Here is a 20,184-nt window from a genome sequence, read left to right as displayed (position 1 = left end):
TGAAAACATGACAGCTCAGTCTTGTTAGAGGAGTCTTACATCATCAGGAGGGGGAGAAAATATAACAAATAAATACATATTGAAATGAATACAAGTGCTATGTAATACAAAAATATTCAGTAATACTGTGACAAAGAAAAAGCAAATTAGTTTATTCGAATTTGTGTCATCTCAGTTCAGCGTGAAAATCTCTGCCGTGCTTTGCTGTCATTTGTTTTTCTGAGAGTCCTCTTTTTCCTGGCGGTGCAGATTAGGCGAAGATAATACTAATTAAGTTTTCAGCAACTTGTTAACCTCCCGTAAAAGCTAACATAAAAGTTTATCAACAACTGCTGAGTCTAATATAACGAATGAAATAAAGAGAGAAAAGCTGACAAACAGAGCACAGAGATAGCTGTCAGTAAAGTCACAAAATGCTGCAAATAGAACAAAGAATAACGTGGGATTAAATAGACCGATCCTGTCGAGTCACAAAAATGTCCCAGATAACCGGTCCAGCTGTTTAAGCCTGCATCCAACTAATATCTGATGCCCTCATCAGACTGCGCATCTCTATAGAAGATATTTTATTGCCAAGGTGTTTGATAGGGTGGATGTTGGATTTCTTTCTTATAGTCATTTATCCATTACTACAAGTGGGTTTTGGGGAAAACACCTTACTTTATACAAATTCTTATCCGCAATCTGAACAGTGGTTGTTCAGTTTATTGCCACTCACACAGTGAACCAGTCCAAATGAATGGTGCCTTATTGTAAAATGAAAACAGGCTGTTGTCACTTTAGATGTGACAACAACAAAATGACACGAGATCCCTGAAAATATCTGTTAGTAAATAATAGTATTAGTACAATTCTGTGTTTTGTTTTTGATTTTTTTATGTACATTGTACGATCATACGATTTATACTTTACACAGAAAATCTGTTTTCTCACATGAATGTCAGAAGAATCAACATTAAACACTGTCCTAAGTTGTTCTCACACAACACGCAAAAGGAGTTAGTCCCCTTCAGATTGATTTTCATTACTGGAAACAGTCTGTTTAAGTGAGACAAGGGTATTACCTGGGTAAAGGACGCAGAAGGAAACCACAGTATGTCCACTTGCTTATAGTGAATTTATCAATCAATTACATATGGTGTTCTTACATGGGTACAATTGGACACCTCATGAACATCCTGTTGATGAGCTGGAAGGTTAAAGACCATTTAATTTTCTTGAGTGAGTTCCATTCCTACACGCACATTTGCCAAGTAATGTCTTATAAGGTTTGAGCTCCCACTGCATATCTGAAAATCATTGACAAGAAGTTAACAGGGAAATGAGAACAGTCATGATGCACACTTAACATTATTACTATTGACTATGTAGGTATGATAAATAGTTGCACCACTAGGAAGTCACATGGAAAATAGCACAGCTCCTTCATTTCCTCTACAGTGTCAATATAAAAGATTTTATGACATGTCCAGTGTTGTTAAGCAGTTTTTTGTTCAGTGGCACGTATTGCCAGTATTCCTTGTTGGCACACAATCAGTAATTTAATTGGAAGTTTTAAAGCACACAGTGAAAATCAGTTTCCATAATTCTCCAATCAAAGTATTGATTTTCTTGTTGACACACAGTTGAGTACAATGGCCCACTGAGGTTGCCAGCTATTGACGGAATCTCTCAAATTAAGCTTGGGCACTTGTCCATAATGAGCCCTCTATAGACCAACTCCTAATGCACACACATAGAGATACACTATGTGAACACATACACAAAAACACTTCTCTCCTTATGCATACACACAGACAAAAGTGCAAAGATGTGGTCTGAATGTGGGGCAGTGCAGCCCCCAGGTACGCTATACACCAATTTTGTTTTTCTGTTTGTGCAAGATAAATTTGGAAAGATGTTTAGATATTATGCAAGCATAATTTTGTGAGTAATTCACCTGCTGTTGGATCTAATGAGGTGATTTCAATATAGAAAAATGCTAACTGTAGCTTCTGAGACTAAATGATGACTAAACTAGGAAGGGGGTGAGTGCATGAGAATAAAAGAGGACACGGACGACAGAAGAAACAAAACAACAGAAAGAGAAACACAAAGTAATTTGTTAAGATGTAAGGCATTAAGAGAGGGAAGGAGAGGGAAGAGAAACATTATATGTTATTAAATTTCACAGCATTTGCAAATAAACACCGGCAAACCTCAAGAAACAGTCTGGTTCTTACAAAGCACCGAACAATCTGTTATAGGAATTTAATTAGATTTTTTTCTGCCAAAACAGCTGATCACTTCTTGTCCCTAAAGAAAAAATAATCAGTGGATACACTGTAAAGTGACTGTTTATTTCTTAAGGAAGTAAACTAAAAAACTTTTTTATTAAAAGCCAGATTTAAAAGTTTCTTTCACAAGACAGAGAGAAACACGAGGGAGCGAGACAATTACTTACTGTAATGCATGTGTCTTATAAAGCTTTGCATTGAGATGTTTGGACAAGAAAAGAAATGAAAATGAAAATGTGTCGAAGAAATGATGGAACTAAATATAAGCTTTTTCACTGATTTTGAAATTTGTTGTGACTCTGACCTTGACCCAATTTTCACCAAAATTTAATCAGCTCGAGTTGTTATTAGTTTCTACTATCACACAAAATTTGACAGTAATGTTAGACAGACAACAAAAAGTAACTGATTAAATATTTCCTCTCTTCAAGGGGAGAATAATGTGATGCAGTCACCTAGCATTGGGGGGAAAAATGTGGGTATTAGGAAAGAAAACAGTTTCCATGTCCATTTCCATAGTCCTTTGGTGCTCCGTTTGTTGATTATCCCAAAGGAGTCATTAAGAGGCTTTTCTCTGTCTGGAGCCATGGCATAGATTTTATCACAAAGGACGGTTCTGAAATCATATCTGAAAGCTTTGGAATCCCAGTGAATCCATATGGACTTAACAAAGAGTAAACTCCATATGTCTACTTACATTTTGTATATATGGAAGCTAATGATCCATGTTTTCTCGTTTTTTATCTGTTAGTCTGTTTTCCTAGTCAGTTGTTATTATTTCTGCATTTTTCCATATTTTTCTTTCAAAGTTATTTCTTTCTGTTTATATTTTGATTTTTTTTTCTCATTTCAGCTTCTTCATGGAAATATTTTCATGCCAATATTTTAAGTATTTCATGTTCTGTTTTTTTTTTTTTTTTTTTTTTTTTTTTTTATCTTTATGCCTTGCCCCAACAGACTAAATGATGACTAAACTAGGAAGGGGGAGAAAAGTTTATTCACTTATCTTGCAGCTTCAGCCAGTAATTATTAATTTTCACGTGTTAAAAATAGCCTGAAAATAACAATTTGTACTGTTGTTTTTTACTTTTTCCCTTTTTAGTTGTTTTACTTTCTTCTTATTGTGCCTTTTTTCTTAACATCAAATATCTGCCATCATGTTCCCTAGTGAGCTAAGACTTTTCATCCATCTCTCTAATAACTATTACTGCTGTGTGTGTGTGGGAGGTGGTGGTGGTGGTGGTGTCTTTTCATCCATTGCAGAGGGACGCTCTACAATTAAATATAAATCTCTCAATCCAAGTGACAGTGGCAAAACACGAACACACACATTCATAGGAGGTGAGTGCATGAGAATAAAAGAGGACACGGACGACAGAAGAAACAAAACAACAGAAAGAGAAACACAAAGTAATTTGTTAAGATGTAAGGCATTAAGAGAGGGAAGGAGAGGGAAGAGAAACATTATATGTTATTAAATTTCACAGCATTTGCAAATAAACACCGGCAAACCTCAAGAAACAGTCTGGTTCTTACAAAGCACCGAACAATCTGTTATAGGAATTTAATTAGATTTTTTTCTGCCAAAACAGCTGATCACTTCTTGTCCCTAAAGAAAAAATAATCAGTGGATACACTGTAAAGTGACTGTTTATTTCTTAAGGAAGTAAACTAAAAAACTTTTTTATTAAAAGCCAGATTTAAAAGTTTCTTTCACAAGACAGAGAGAAACACGAGGGAGCGAGACAATTACTTACTGTAATGCATGTGTCTTATAAAGCTTTGCATTGAGATGTTTGGACAAGAAAAGAAATGAAAATGAAAATGTGTCGAAGAAATGATGGAACTAAATATAACTTCTTGTAGGTGTATATGTTGGCCAGTTTTCTCTTTCACTTCCATTTTTTGCCAATCTCTGCTGTAATTCAGAGGAGTCTTTGGAGACTGGAAACATCGGCTCCCAACTCCTTTGACACAGTGTGCGTTCTTTTGTACGTGTTTGTGTGTGTGGGCAGCATTCAACCAGCAAACTCAATGCTTTCTCTGTGTAGAAAGAGCAAGGCAACAGGACATTTAGTTATACATTTTGAATATTTATTCAGATACAGTCTCCTGTGGCCCAGGTGAACACCTGCGTATTCTCTCTAATGTCAGGGTCTTGTTTGGATCCCATATGACTTTTGTTATTTGTCCCTGAAATCTTTTCGATCCCCCTGCAACGTCCTAGCATGATAGATTGGACTGAATTTATTAATTCGTTAATTATTTAGTCACTGAAATGCTTCTTATGTTTCAAGAATATATTTAAGAATTCTTACATTTGGTAAGTTCCATGTCATTGGAGTTGAGGCTGAACATTTTTGTGTGACTGAATCTGATGTTGTTAGGAAATTTCTACAATTCTACACATGCACAGACACCATCTCATGGTATTCGTGTAAGAGCTGCTAGTTTTATCTCCAGTGGCCACTTAACTCCCACTACTTGGTTTGTTCACACTTACAAAATGTGCAGCACCTAAGTGCTCTGAATAAAATCTCCTTAGTGCCTTGCTGTTTTTCCACCATATGTGTTATGCTTACGAGAGATAAAGAATATATGGAAAATAAATTGGAAGTATTTCTTAGATTCTACATATATTAAGTGTATTTTGGAAAACTCCACTATGTTTTTAACCAAATCTAAAAAGGAAGTTAATCTTCTCATTAAAGCATTGCTCTTTAACCTGCCCAATGTCAGTATTATAATTATTAAGTCTTTTATAGTTGGTCATAACACATCATTCACACAGTGGGACTTTGGATTTTAAAATAGTCTTTAATTTTTTTTTCTTTACAGGCTCAAATCCAACCGAGTAGTGGGAATGTTTAGGATCACTAAATATTTCATTTCAAGTGAAGATGAGCCAAGCTGGTTATGACACTGTAGTTAAAAGTGTAACTCTCAATACGGCTCTGGATTTCACAGTGTTAATAAAAGGAGCTCACCCCCAGGCGAGTGGCCAGTAAAATGACTGGCTCGATTGCATGGGTGAGAGAGATGGGCTGTAAAGGCCTTGGTCCCAGGCTGCAATCAATCAACCACATTTTCTGGCCATTTTTCAATTATGCATGTTAGGGCTGGATGGCAAGGTAGTGAGGTGTCCAACCAAGACTTAAAGTTTGGCACTTTGAAAAAGAAGTCATCCAACAGTGAGATTACAAACCAGCAGCACACGCAGTAATAAAGTGGAGTGTGGATGGGGATTGCAGGTGGTGAGTGGACTGCAGGCTTTGGCCCAAAGGGGCAACGCTGTCACTGGAATTTGAAATAATTAAGAGGAAATACACGTTATTGCTTTGCTTCCCAGCTTCACAATGCAAATCTCTAGCGACTTATTTTAAAGTGCTGCCACCACAAAGCTGCTTGACATTATCAGTTAACTGACAAAATGTCAAAGTCTTGGAGGTCTTGTGGATCAGCTGTGAATGGTGTTTAGTTGGGGATTTCAACAGCTGTGCGTTTCTATCACAATGGATTGTTTTGCCCCTCTGAGATGAATCGCTCTGATATCGTTGCCTCAATCTTTCAGTCACTGGACACTTTGATTTATCTACATTGCCATTCAGGCTCATTCCAATGGCCGCTAACTCTAGTAGTTTTCTTAAATCTCCTGAACACCACACATTTGTAACTCTTAACTCTTTGTCTGTCCTCTCTTTGCTGCTTTCTATTTTCTTCCTCGGTCCCATGTCTCTTGTTCAATAATTCCCCATTAAAAATCCTGTCTGATAGAAAGGATTTTATATTTTATGAAATATTAGCTGTTACCATGAGTCCAATCAGGAAAGAAGTGCCTTGGTGTGCTATAAAAATATCCTGCTCAGAGAGACTGAGGGCTATGTTTGACCTTGCTCTCTCTGTGTGTGCAAGCATACACAAAGAACTTGTTCATTGTCATTTTTAGCAGTCACTAAAGCCATGTATTTACACATAATACATTAAGATTTAATGGGTCGCTGACTTGTTCAACACTTAACATGGGTCTTCACTTAACACCACTTCAAATGTCATCCTTATCCTTAACATAAATGAGACTTTACAAAGCCTGAAGGTGTTTATTAGTTTTAGTAATTCTGACAAATACATTATTGTGTCAAATTACCAAATAACAATTACATGTTTTTCTTAGGTTTGAGCTAGAAGCCATTGGTATAGTCACATAAAATCCCAAACGTGTAAACCCTTTAAACTAGGACACAGCGTTATCGTGTATAATTTGGGTTTCTCCAGTTGCTCCTCTAAGGTAAAGCGCCTACCACTGTTCAACTGTGCTGATGCACATTTCTTCCTACAGACACCACTGCAGGTCAACAGCTGACTAAGTGGTCAAATAAGATTGAAAGAACCCGAAGGGATGATTGAATCAGCAACTTTAAATGCTGGAGCAAGAACCAGAGTAAGCTGGGCATCAGTCTTGAATATGAGTGACAGCAAGTTTAAAAAAAAGAGTCATAAATGTTTGTTGATGATTCTTTATCGTTTTCAAACTATGCATAGAGTTTTAATCACACTGGATGATCTGTACCATCCTCAAACACTGTCAAAGTATAGTTTGTTTGATATAGAGAAAGAATACTGAACATTTATTGACACTTGTACATTGCAGGAAAAGGACTTTTATGGCATGGCTAGGCAGAGAGATTGAGCTGGAAAGGATGCACAGTGCATTAGGGTAAGGGTAGAGATGGCAATGCACTAATTAAGAGAGTGCGTTGAGGAGATGGGAGGACTACTTTGAGGAGCTCATGAATGAAGAAATTATCATAGGCTGACACATGGCTCTTGATGTCAGGGTTTGTCAGGGTTTGTCTTGTTGTCTCGTCTGTGTCCTTTGTCTTTAAGAAACGAAAACGCATGGATTGCTGTAGCAATGATATCACAATATAACGTGATTTTTATTATGTTAAAATGTATATAATGTGGCACAACCCTAGTATACATCTACTCAGAAATGGAACTTCAGCACTTCCTTAGTAACAGATGGCTCCATGAAAATCACTGTTAAATAATTGTCAGGATTTGTGAGACATAATACAGGACAGTGTTTTACCACTTTAAAACCATCATATATTAGCCTTATTATGTTCTACAAAAAAAAAGGTGATTTTTAAAAGTGTGCATGAAAGAGAGGGCAGCATGAAAAACAGTTTAAATGTTGAGACAAACTGGAGCATACTCACAGTTTATCTCAGCAGTCTGATTCTTAGACACAGTGTTAGTGCATGCTAGCACGTACAGGGCCAGCTGTGACCAGTGCAAGTACACCATTAGCTGACATCCCAACAGAAGATTTCAGAAATTCCAACAACCAGTGGTAAATGAGCAAACTCATCATGATCTGTAATTGATTCAGTGGCAAAAGAAAGAAAGAAAGAAAGAAAGAAAGAAAGAAAACTGTAAGAATGGTTTGCATAATATCTTAAATCACTAGACCTTGAATCAGAAAGATGCTTGCCGTCAGTATCAAGTGTGCATTCTTACAAGAGCACTCAGGGAGTGTAATTCCCCAGAAAGACAAGGACTATACAAAAACTTTAGTGTTTTAATGATGTTTTATTGCAATACAATGACATCAGCCTGTTATGGCATCATTGGTCATTGTTATGTCGTTTGGGTATTGTATTGAAGAAACCAAAAGTGTGTTGTACAGCTCTCCCCATGCCCTTTCATATGATATCACTCGATGCGTTTTTTGTCGAGGTTTTTTAAGGTGAAGGTTGTCCCTGAGACCTAACAATGATGATGAAGAGGCTTTTCTCTGTCTGGAGCCATGGCATAGATTTTATCACAAAGGACGGTTCTGAAATCATATCTGAAAGCTTTGGAATCCCAGTGAATCCATATGGACTTAACAAAGAGTAAACTCCATATGTCTACTTACATTTTGTATATATGGAAGCTAATGATCCATGTTTTCTCGTTTTTTATCTGTTAGTCTGTTTTCCTAGTCAGTTGTTATTATTTCTGCATTTTTCCATATTTTTCTTTCAAAGTTATTTCTTTCTGTTTATATTTTGATTTTTTTTTCTCATTTCAGCTTCTTCATGGAAATATTTTCATGCCAATATTTTAAGTATTTCATGTTCTGTTTTTTTGTTTTGGTTTTTTTTTTTTTATCTTTATGCCTTGCCCCAACAGAAACGCGTTGTCCAGCTGGATTTTGTGTGTACTTTTGATGGCAACATCACATTTAATCAAACTCAATTTGTTTGACTGTAATGCTACGTTTACACCTTGAGCGAAGAGCAGATTAAAACCTGCTGTCTTTGGATGATTGAATTAGAACATGTTATTAAAAAGGATAATGAGTATGTGAGAGCAAACATTAGGCTTTGATTACTACTCTCATCAAGAGGTAATATTTATCTAAGTGAAAAAACAGCTTATTAAATGTGCAAGCTTATCAGGCAAATAGTATTGGTAAATTAACCACCAGCGCTATCTCAACCCTCCGGATTTTGTTTGCCTATAAACGAGCTATTTTCCAGCCCTCGTTTAGGCATCTCTCCCCCCAGACCCAAGAAAGGGAACATGAAATGTGTGTATGTTTGATGTAGTCAAATTACTTATGTTAATGTGTTGGTAATTAAAAGCTTTATACATGGTCTTCCATACCTTCGAGCATATTTCTCACATCTCTGAAAACGGTGTTGATTTTAGTGTTTGACTCAAAGAAGTAGACAGCTGTGCATACTGCAATGCACAAGCAAGGTTCATTGGAGAAGTCACAGTGACCGAATTGAGCTTTCGATGCCTGAAAATTATGTATGCATGCATAAGTGTTTCATCTAGGAAAATGTATGCAAAGTAATGGGAACAGTAGCAGCAGCAGTGATGGGTAAAAATAGATCCCATATATCGTCATATACAGTAAAACCTATGAGGTAAGTGGCGTAAATATGAGTCTAAATATAAACCTCATACACACAAACATACACAAACACACACACAAGGGCAAACTCTGCAGCTCGTGGAGAGTCTGACGCTGCATTGTAAGCGAACTGATTTGAGAGCCCTTTTTTCCCAGGCAGGTAATTTGATTCTTTGAGGTCGATGTTGTGTGGTTTTGGGGTCGCCCATGTAGCCAGTCCCCACTCTAATAAAACCTGAGAGCGCTGCAGAACCAGGAGGCTAAAACCCCCCATTAACTTCTTTCCCATCAACATGGGGACAGGTAACCTAATGACCCTGCAAAGCTGCAATGCTCCCTAATCATGTGACCTGGGAGTTGCAGAGCTGATGACTAGGCAGCTGGAGCTCGACATCATACCAGGAAAAAACCTACCTCTAGGAATATGAGGAAAACAGATTGTTAGTTTGTTAATGATTTTTTTTTTTTTTTTACTTGAATGTGGTATGGACTGAGATGGTCTTGCTGGCACTCTCTTTAACCTTAATCCAGAGAAGAATATCTGAACAACTACATGTGTTCTCCAAAAGTTGATTCTGTTCATCTGGACGTAGCGTTTTGTGGGAGAAACGTTTCGTCACTCATTCAAGTGACTTCTTCAGTCTCAGCTGACTGCAGGTTTCCCCAATCTTATAAACAGTACATTTGCATAATGACTGAAACCAGCCCACTGAAGGAACTAAATGTGTTACTGTCCAAATTTGGTTTGAATACAGTCTAATATAAACAAAGTGTCTCATAAAGAAGCAGAAAGAAGCAGGAAGCTATTATAACTTCCAGATTGCGTCTGTGCTCTGTATAGCATCAATCTTGGGATTTGAAATGACCACACAGTTTTCCTTCAGTGCCACACTTGGGACTAAATTAATATTGCGCAACTATGTTGTTAATTTTGTCCATGTTTTGTATGGAATGCTATGACCTGTGAGGCCTGCTAGCAGATCTTGAATTAATACTAACTCTTTCTTTTTCTTCCCTCATTTTTACCCCATTCTTTCCTCCTCTCTCCCCGACCCTCTACACTCTTATTATTTTTCCTTTAGTGGGATGCAATCACAGAGATGGACGAGCACAACCGACCCATCCATACTTTCCAGGTTTGCAATGTGATGGAGCCCAACCAAAACAACTGGCTTCGCTCCAACTGGATTTCACGACAGGCAGCCCAGAAGGTCTACGTGGAGCTCCGCTTCACCTTGCGCGACTGTAACTCAATCCCTTGGGTGTCTGGCACCTGCAAGGAGACCTTCAATCTATTCTATCATGAGACAGATGAGGCACACGGTGTCAAGTTCAGGCCTGCGCAGTACACCAAGATTGACACCATTGCTGCTGATGAGAGCTTTACTCAGATGGATCTTGGAGATCGGATCCTCAAGCTCAATACGGAGGTGCGGGAGGTGGGACCCATAAACAGGAAAGGCTTTTATCTGGCTTTCCAGGACATTGGCGCTTGCATTGCATTAGTGTCTGTGAGGGTTTACTATAAGAAATGTCCATTTACACTGAGGAACCTGGCCTCATTTCCAGACACAGTGCCCCGCGTGGACTCTTCTTCACTGGTGGAAGTGAGGGGGGCCTGTGTTGACCATGCTGAAGAAAGAGACACACCCAAACTGTTCTGTGGAGCTGATGGAGACTGGTTGGTTCCCCTGGGAAGATGTGTCTGTAGTGTTGGGTATGAGGAGATTGATGGTTCATGTGTTGGTAAGTTTTCCAAGTTTTGTATATTTTAACTTGCTTTTCATTCTGCTCAGTGAAGCATTTTTTGAACTCAAAGACGTTTTTAGTCAGTCTTTCCAAAGCTCTGAAAGAAAAAGAATTGATGGTGAAGGTGACGCTGCTGTAGGGTTATGAGAACCCTGCAGCTGAATGCTTTGCCCATGGGTTATTGTTAGCAGCCTCTAATTGGAAAAAAGGCTTGTTTTGTTTTTAAACTGTCTTAATACTAATGTTTTGTTCTTGGTTCTTAATTAGCTTTTACTTAGATGTCCTTACCAAACCTTGACTTTAATTGAACCCACCTTTATTAAATTATTTCCCACATTTCTCTTTCTCAAGTGGTCAGAATGATAATAAATCTCAGACTTCACCTAAATGCAAATAGCAGCGGTAATTTCAATTCATTTTGACCATCAATGTTTATTTACAACATATATATATAGTAAAAAAGGACATATATATATATATATATATATATATATATATATATATATATATATATATATATATTTATTTATTTATTTGACATAAGTATTGATGCATCCACCAGTCAGAAAGATAAGCAATGTGGACAGGTGATGATATGAAACCTGCAGTGCTTCAGTACAATTTACTTCCCATTGTACCATCACATGCAACAACTAGAGAACGCTTTATAGTCCCCACAGTCTATGTACATACTCACTCTTGCTGGTTCAAACGTCGAACAATTGCATAATATTATTGTTGTTATTATTATTTTTATTTATTAACCTTCCTATTAACCTATTAACCGTTATTGACCTTCCCTATTCATTTTGACTCATTACCCATATTTTTTTGTTGTTTGTCTTACCATTTTTACTAGCTGCTAATTTTCTCAGATAACAGAGGTGTAGTCACGTGAAAGGTTTTGAATGATTATGAATGTTATTATGGTAGCAGTAGGAGGACCTGATGCCATCTAAGGCTGTATTTGTATGTGTTTGTGTGTGTGTGAGCGAGAGAAAGAGAGTGTCTGTTTCAACAGCTTAAAACTGCATATTTTAGTTAGTCTGTTGTTTTTCTATCAAATTTCTAATTTTAGGGCTTTTTTAAAGCAATTTTTGAAAATTTTCAGTGTTTTTTGCCCTTTGGCTACTGTTTAAATTCATATGAAAACATTTTTACAAAACTAAACTCTGCAGTAACTTTGGTTTTGCTTTATGAAAGATTAGTGAGTAGGCTGTTTATTTTTACACAAAGTTTAAACAATTGAGAGGGTTATGAAACCAGAGGTGTTTTTCTGTGTGCTCTGGTGAAAAGCACGTATTTTCCTTACTAGCTGCTAAAATCCAAACATGATAATCTTGTTGTGGTAAATGGTGTGGTTGTAAAATTTAGTATAATGAGTGAAGCTTTAGAAAGCAGTCATAAAGTGAAACATCATACTGGGTCCAGTGTTAAAGCTGGTCCAGGCACCAAAGCTTCACCACAGGATTTTAGGATTGTGTTTTGCATGTGTGTGTCGTGGTGCTTTATACATACAGAGAAATGAACATGTGTCTATGTGTGTTGTGATGAATCATATGTGTAGGAATGTTGTTGTGTATATCTGTATTCTACCACCCGTTGTCTCAGTGGCTACCTTGGTGTGACAGATTACCTCAGCTGGCTTGGTAGCAGCTTGATCCTCAGCTCTCTGATATGAGCTTTGGGTTATCACTGACAGCACGGCTCACTGGGAATGCTACCTTCAAGAAGTTCCAATGCGACTTCTTTTCAAACCAAGTAAAGTCCTGATGTCAGGTCAACAGATACACATGTCTATAATCCAAAGGAGACAGATCCACAATCTAAAAGGTGTCCTAATGTACTTGCAAGTTGCAACTTATCAAAACCATAATATGGAATTTAACTTTATACATTTAACAAATGAAAGAATGAAAGCATCTACTAATATTTTTCCTAAGAACTAACAATATACTACAATATCATGGATATAGAACACATTTTAAATTAGTAACTGATCTGAATTCACAGTTTAGCACAACAAAAGACACTGGCTCTTAACAAGTAATCCAAGCTTGTGCAATTAGTTTTGTAAAGATCAAGAAAATATGTAAGATTTACCAGAATGATCAAGATGCATAATCTATAGAAATATTGGCACAAATTAGATGCCATTGTACATGTTTGTTTCCCTCCAAAAAATAATCACCATAGACTACAGCCTTTTAAAAAACACTTTTGAGACATTTCGCTGGTTTTCTCACACCATTCAGAACCAGATGTCCTTGCACAGTTGATTACAATTCATCTTGTGACACAGGTCAGGGAGGCTTTCCAGCTGCACCTGCAGCTGCATCATAATCAACAGGCCAGGGGTGAAACTGCAGCTGTGATTAGAGTGCGTCTATCCTAAAATCATTTCTCCATTCTGCTCCTTTAATATTTCTTATGCGTTAATTGAGTGATAAAAAAGCTAGCAGAGGCAGATAAACTTGCTGTTGAAAACTTTTGGGAAAAACATTGCAAAAGAACAATTTGTGATGGATTCGTGGGCTTCTTCTTTATCTCTTCTTTAAGAGGTAAAGGAGTAATGTGGTGCATCCCTGCTGTTGGCCCTGTGCCTTTCATCTTTGACATATATATAACATAGGGGAAAATACATGTAATTACATTACATGCCATTTAGTCTGATTTGAATATAATCTTTGGAAGAACTACATGTCACATAAAAATCACAAGAAGTAGTTAAGCACCTTGGTCATTGAAGAAGACTCCTGAGGTGGCGGGTTAAATCAACCAGAACAGACATTTTGGCTCAGTGCCATTTACAAACATAAGCAGACTCAACACTGCCACCTATCAGTATCGACGCTGGCCCTTTAAAGCACAATAAATTAAAGTAATTTCCTTCTTCCTCTCCTTATCCTAAACCCCTTGCTCTCAAAGGAGCATATTTCACAGTTGGGTTAAGTCTAGCCCTTTGGGCAATGTGATGGCATTTTACTGCAATGTCAGCCCTGTAATGCAGCTCCTGTTCATTGTTCCAGCATTCAAACAGGCTTAGTTATTGAAAAGCCCCCACACAAAGTGCCACTAGAGCACCTTAGGCATTGAAGGAGAAGACTGAGGTAGCTGGCTAAAGTAATCTTTCAAGTGTTAGTTTACAACAAATTGGTAGTTTAAATGCAACAGCTGCCTTCCTATGTAGCAGATATGACCAGGTTGAACAACCTGTGATTCCAGTAGCATCCCATTCATAAATATGTGAAAAGCATAGGATTAATGTCTTTGTCATATCTATTTGCTTGCTAGTTGTTGCTATAATACAGAACTAACATTTCACATGCTAAAAGGAAGTCGCTTTCAGTGAAGTCTAAATGTTATGCATAGAACTGGAAGATGGAACAAAACTATTTAGTGGAAGAAAGTGTAGCTGTCTCTTTCCTGAAAATTGGAAGTTATATATATATATATTAAAAAAATGGAATCTTTTAAATCTATCAGATCTCAGACTGAGATCAGTTGATCAGTAAAATCTTCTTCAAGTTTTGTACACGGCAGATTGCTTTGTATTATTGTTTTCCTTTGATAACCCCTACAGCAATAGCATACACAGATATCAGGCAAACATCCATCCATCCATTTCTTTCTGTTTGGGCTTAGAGCACATCCCATCTGCCTCAGGGTGGGAGGCAGGGTACACCTCCAACAGGTCACCAGTCTGTCGCACGACTAACTCACGGACACAGAAAACCATTCATGCTCACATTCACACCTACATTCAGTTTAGATGTAGCCTTGCTATGAATATCTTTGTACTATGGGAGGAAGCTGGAGTATCTGACAACCATGTAAACCTTCAGTCATCTCAAAGAAGAGATAAACTGCTCAAAGCCTGAATAAATGTTTTTACTCCACTTAGGTGAGAATGAAGGACATGCTCTCCACCCAGCTTAAGTCAAATAATCTTTTTCTTTCATTCAGACTCAGTGGATTTGGTCACAGCAGTATTTTAATCTCCTGTCCATTACCTGGATGAAGTGCCAGTGTGCTGCAGTAAGACTGAGGCTAATAAATGCCTATAACCCATATTACTGCTTGCATGTTCTTCCACATATACACTGATATAAATGGGTTTAAAATGTTCTTTAAAATTGAGATTTTTAAATCGGAATATTATATGGGCCAAATGAGACGAGTCTTTAAATGAAGTATATGAAAAATGCATACGCATAAGTCGCTTTTTTTTTTTTAAATTTAAGTGAAATTTGCTGGGGGATGGGGATCTTGTCAAAATTGATGTAATTATGATATATATCCATATCCATACATATATGTAGAAGTAAGCAAAAGGTCTTTATAGAGTAAACTTGAATTCATATAGTCACTCGCTGTACTATTTTGGTTGTTGTGGCTTTTACATGTTGTTGGCTGTAGTTTGGGAGGTAGAGCAGGTAAGGTACTCTCCAGAAGGTTGGTGATGCGATCTCTTTCTCCTCCAGTCTTTGTGTATCCTTCGGTAAAATGCTGAATAGGAGGGCGAGTGTGCGTGAATGTTAAACAGAAACTTAATCATAGTGCAAGCTTTGTTTGCCTAAGAAAGGAAAGCAAGCCTTTATGTTGGCTGATACAAAGTCCAACAAAATAGGAGTTCACACAGAACACAAAGGGAAGGCAGCTTGGGAACATGGATGGATGATGGATACCATGGATGAATAGATGGATGGAGTTTGAGTTCAAAAATCCATCGCCCTACTGTTTTAAGAACAAGCTGTTCATACCAAGCAATTGGTATGGTAATTTACCCAAAAAGTGCTTGTATGAATGGTGTTATTGGGTGAATGAGGCATGTGATAAGTTAGAATATAAAAGCACTATATGCTGTAAAAACCAGTCCATTTACTATTTGCATCTTAGCTGATCTATTTATGGTCTTATTTATACCTTATTTTTTCTCTTGATGCAAATATTTAATATGTGTATGTTTGAGTGCATTCGGCATGTCCTTGTTGTGCATTACAAGAGGCTGTTATTTAATGCTGTATAACATATGTACCCACCTGCTCATTAGCAGTAGTCTAGGCAACTAGACTGAATGCAAGAACAGCACACATACATCTTCTTGGATGAAGAGCTCAGTCTCTCAGTGTCTCTCTTTATCTCTCTCTCCTCCATCTCTCTCTCACTCACTTTAGCTTTCATCATCTTTCCCTCTCAGTGTAAGACAATCTAGCTGATGCTGTTATCACTCAGTGTTGTACAGCAGGTCATCATGTGTTTTCGGACTCTGTGTAAGAGCACTCAGCAGTGCTATGAATAATGTAATCACAGGGTGTCTGTGTGCTTTTATTTATATGTTTGCCTGTGTTTTAGGTTGTTGTACAGTGAATCTTCCCTCTGATGATTGGGCAAAAGCAAGCTAGGATACAACTAATGTTGTGCAGCATACATTTAGAATTACTGAACAGCACATCAGTCAAATAATAATGGACACCCTTTGAAATAAAAATACCACAACATACTGTGACAGTTTGTGACCCAACCTGTACTGCTTTATAATCTGTTAAATATAAACCAGCCACTCTTCCTGTCTTTTTTTAAGGTTAATCATCTTGAGACAGCAGACAAGCTCTTTAACCTCCTAGGACCTGGTGTCCACATATGTGGACATCGCATTTTTGGGTTATTTAGACCAAAATACTTAATTTTGCTCTACAAGGGCCTGATGTCCACTTACGATAACATTATACTGCCACTGTTCTATCGAAAGTTTAAATGAATATCCTCATATGTGGCTCTCATTTTTCTTAGAAACAGAAATCAGGTTAAACAAATCTGGTAATTCTTTATTTTCACATTCATCAGGTCCCAAAATGTCCAAATATCAAAGAGAGATTAAAAATGCATGCCGTGGAAGAGTTTGGGTCTTAGGAGGTTAAATATTGGAGGGTACACACATCCAGTCTACATATGTTTTATGGACTTGGAAAAGGCATGTCCCTGTGTGTGTGTAACTGGTGCTTCTGGAGAATTGGTTATTGGGCCTGTAATGTCATTTACTCCCTATACAACGTCAAACTTCTGTCTTTGGTCTCAGGATCACATCTTTGCTATTGTTGGCTACATCAAGCAGTGATGTCTAGCTTACACTGTTGAAAAAAAGATTTCCTGCTTAAGATAGAGGATGAATTTCTGCCTCAAGTGGACTTCAAGTACCTAGGTAAAGCTGATGATTATCTTCAAAGTTATCATTACTACCCTCACAGATGACCACAAGCTGCAGGTAGTTACCAAATGAATAGGATCATGAACAGGAAATGAGTTCCCTCCAAAGAAGATCTGCCCTTAGAGAAAAGGTAATCAGCTCAGTCACTGGGCGGTGGTTCAAAGTAGGGGTGCTGCTCTGCAGCAGTGAAAGCAGTCAGTGGAGATGGTTTGGATATCTGACTGTCAAGCTTTGTTTGCCTAAGAAAGGAAAGCAAGCCTTTGTGTTGGCTGATACAAAGTCCAACAAAATAGGAGTTCACACAGAACACAAAGGGAAGGCAGCTTGGGAACATGGATGGATGCTGGATACCATGGATACCATGGATGAATAGATGGATGGAGTTTGAGTTCAAAAATCCATCGCCCTATTGTTTTAAGAACAAGCTGTTCATACCAAGCAATTGGTATGGTAATTTACCCAGTTCCAGGATGGCACTGGCTCTACGTCAAGTGTCAGAGGTGGGCTACACTTAAGTAATTGCACAGGTAAAAGGAGCAGCTGTGTTAATGTTAAATGGCATGCTCGTATAAACATCTTGACAAAAGTTTCACCAATAAGACATTTTCAATTACAGCATGAAGATAGTCAGACAACAATTACAGCACATATCCTTCACTCTGTCAGCTCCCCCAAATGAGATGTCAAACACACACACACGTACACACATACTCACACAAAAGACACATGCACACAAATGAGGGCGTGGGTGGAAGGCAAAGACTCCCATAATGAATAGCATAAAACACACATATAAAAATATAACCCATAGAGCACACCAAACAACAAAACAACAAAAAGTCCAATATGCACTCAAGCATTCACAACAATGTGATAATGCAAGCGACAATTTTGCTCTCACAAAACACACACGAGGAGACACACCAGGGGGTTCGAGCTGGCATCAGCAACAGAGCTGTTTACAGACGGGCCACACGGCAGGGAGACACTGTGACATTTCAGAAAAGGATGGTTTTAGTTTAACAAGCATTGCACTTCAGGCTTAATTGGGAGTGTCTGGAATGGGAGAGAGAGAAACAGAGTGTGTACGTACCCCGGTAGCGGGTCAAAGTCTGTCTGATGAATTTAATCCCACCTCACTCAGCATCAGCGCTGACATGTCATGACCATAGGATGTCATGCCTTGCTTCTTTTTTTTTTAACTGAGCACCGTTTGACAGTTGCATTGTAAGAAAATTGCTTGCAGCAGATATAAGAGCAACAGAGTCATGATGAAGGCACATGTGGATATATCAAAGGCCAGATTTCCTGTTTCTCATTTGTCACAATGAATTGTCCTTCGTTAATAATTTTGACATACTAATCCACTGTCTCCAAAAATTACAAACAAGAGCATCTTTGATCACTCTGATTATTTCTGTTTGTTTTTTCAATTCACAGTTCTGTTAAATCTACATTTGTTTGAATAGACATCACACAGTATGGGTGAACTTAAATGCCTGGGGTTTTGTTTGTCGTCTACACAGTCATTGTATTAGACTTTATTTATGCTGTTCCCACAAAGGATATAATTGAAATCTCCTTGATGCATTTGGTATGCTAATGTACATTTCCCCCTGAGCTGTCATTAAGCTCAATGCACCACTAAAAGGCACTGAGTTTCGCTACTAAAGGCTTGGGGTGGTTTGAATTATGTCCAGTGTAAATTCTTTCTGTCAGGCCACGGCCTCATTGTGCATCACTACCTGCTGTCACATAAGCAGAGAATAATCACTGAGAATATTAAAAATAAATCATCAGACATTATTCCAGATTAAGAAAAAAATCAGTGTGATACATTATGTTATATCTATCTATCTATCTATCTATCGATCTATCGATAGATAGATAGATATAGATATATATGCGTGTGCATGTGTGTTATAATAAAATCAATTAATCTGTTAACCTAACCTAAATAAATGTATAAATAGAGGTGATTTGACTGAGTTGCTCATTTTCACCATTCAATTGCACTGGAAAATACAATGGTGTTTTTGAATGAATGTTTTCACCTTGGAGGCCGAAAGAAAATTGCACTTACTAATTCTTAAAACTGTGTCTTACTTTAGATCTTCACTGTGCAGAATGATGTGGTTGAGGTTAATAAGTTACTGTCAAAGCAGACATACTTTTTTGGTAAGAAAATGGAAATTTGGGGCAAGATTGCCATCTAAAAATTCTCGCTAGAAGATTAAAAAAACCTGTAGTGAATAACCGCTTCATAGAAAATATTCCACAAGTCTGAGTAATCTGACTGGAGCTATCATACAGTACTTCATATTCTGTGTGATGCAATTACCTTTGAGGTTTATCTCTTTGAGGTGGTAAGGTCTATATATCCCTGTGAGGACCAATTTTTGATAGCCCATTGTTCTTGTAAGGATGTTGTAGGTGTTGAACTAATGGCTGAAGATAAATAATGTTATATAATAATATGGAGCTGTTTAATATTAAGTATTAAGAAAAATTAAGAGACTAGAAAAAGTTTGAAGTTTGTTTGTGATCATAATTATTGTTATTACATTTTATAGAACGATGTATCTTATTTAATATTTAAATCCACTGTGCTAAGAGTTTTGGAGAAGAAAAACATGTTGATAGATAAGTGTGTGTTTATATATATATATATATATATGACCATGACTGTTCTTTCTTTATGGTTCCTCCGCAGCTGCCTCTATTTGCTCATTTACAACACATATCAATTACATTTCCCTAGACTGCTGGTGCTTTACCTTCCTCTGTCTCTCTTTAAATCAGTCACTTGATGAGCATTAGAGGCTCTCGTGTTGTCGCTCTTCAATCTGTAATTGAGAACAAATGTGGAGAGGGAGAGTGTTTAATTGGGGTTGTCAAGCAGGAGGCGGGTTTGTTGGGCACCTAGAGATCTCCTCATCTCTTTCCATTTTAACTGTTTAAAGAATAAATTATGCAGATTGCAGTTTTTGCAAGTCCTAGTTGCGATGTGAACTTGCGGTGACTTCTGCCTCGCTTTT

General features: G+C 37.6%; 1 protein-coding gene across 1 annotated transcript in view; it reads left to right on the top strand.

Annotated features, from left to right (window-relative positions):
- Positions 1-20,184, top strand: part of epha6 (eph receptor A6) — a 193,555-nt gene that overhangs the window by 33,871 nt on the left and 139,500 nt on the right. The window contains exon 3 of the mRNA XM_080903018.1: positions 10,272-10,935. Coding sequence (XP_080759144.1) covers positions 10,272-10,935 — 664 coding nt within the window. The remainder of the gene's footprint in view (positions 1-10,271; positions 10,936-20,184) is intronic.

This window comes from Rhamphochromis sp. 'chilingali', assembly GCF_963969265.1.
Source record: "Rhamphochromis sp. 'chilingali' genome assembly, chromosome: 14".
In the NCBI taxonomy this organism is placed as follows: Eukaryota; Metazoa; Chordata; class Actinopteri; order Cichliformes; family Cichlidae; genus Rhamphochromis; species Rhamphochromis sp. 'chilingali'.
This window is presented reverse-complemented; position numbering and strand designations above follow the sequence as displayed.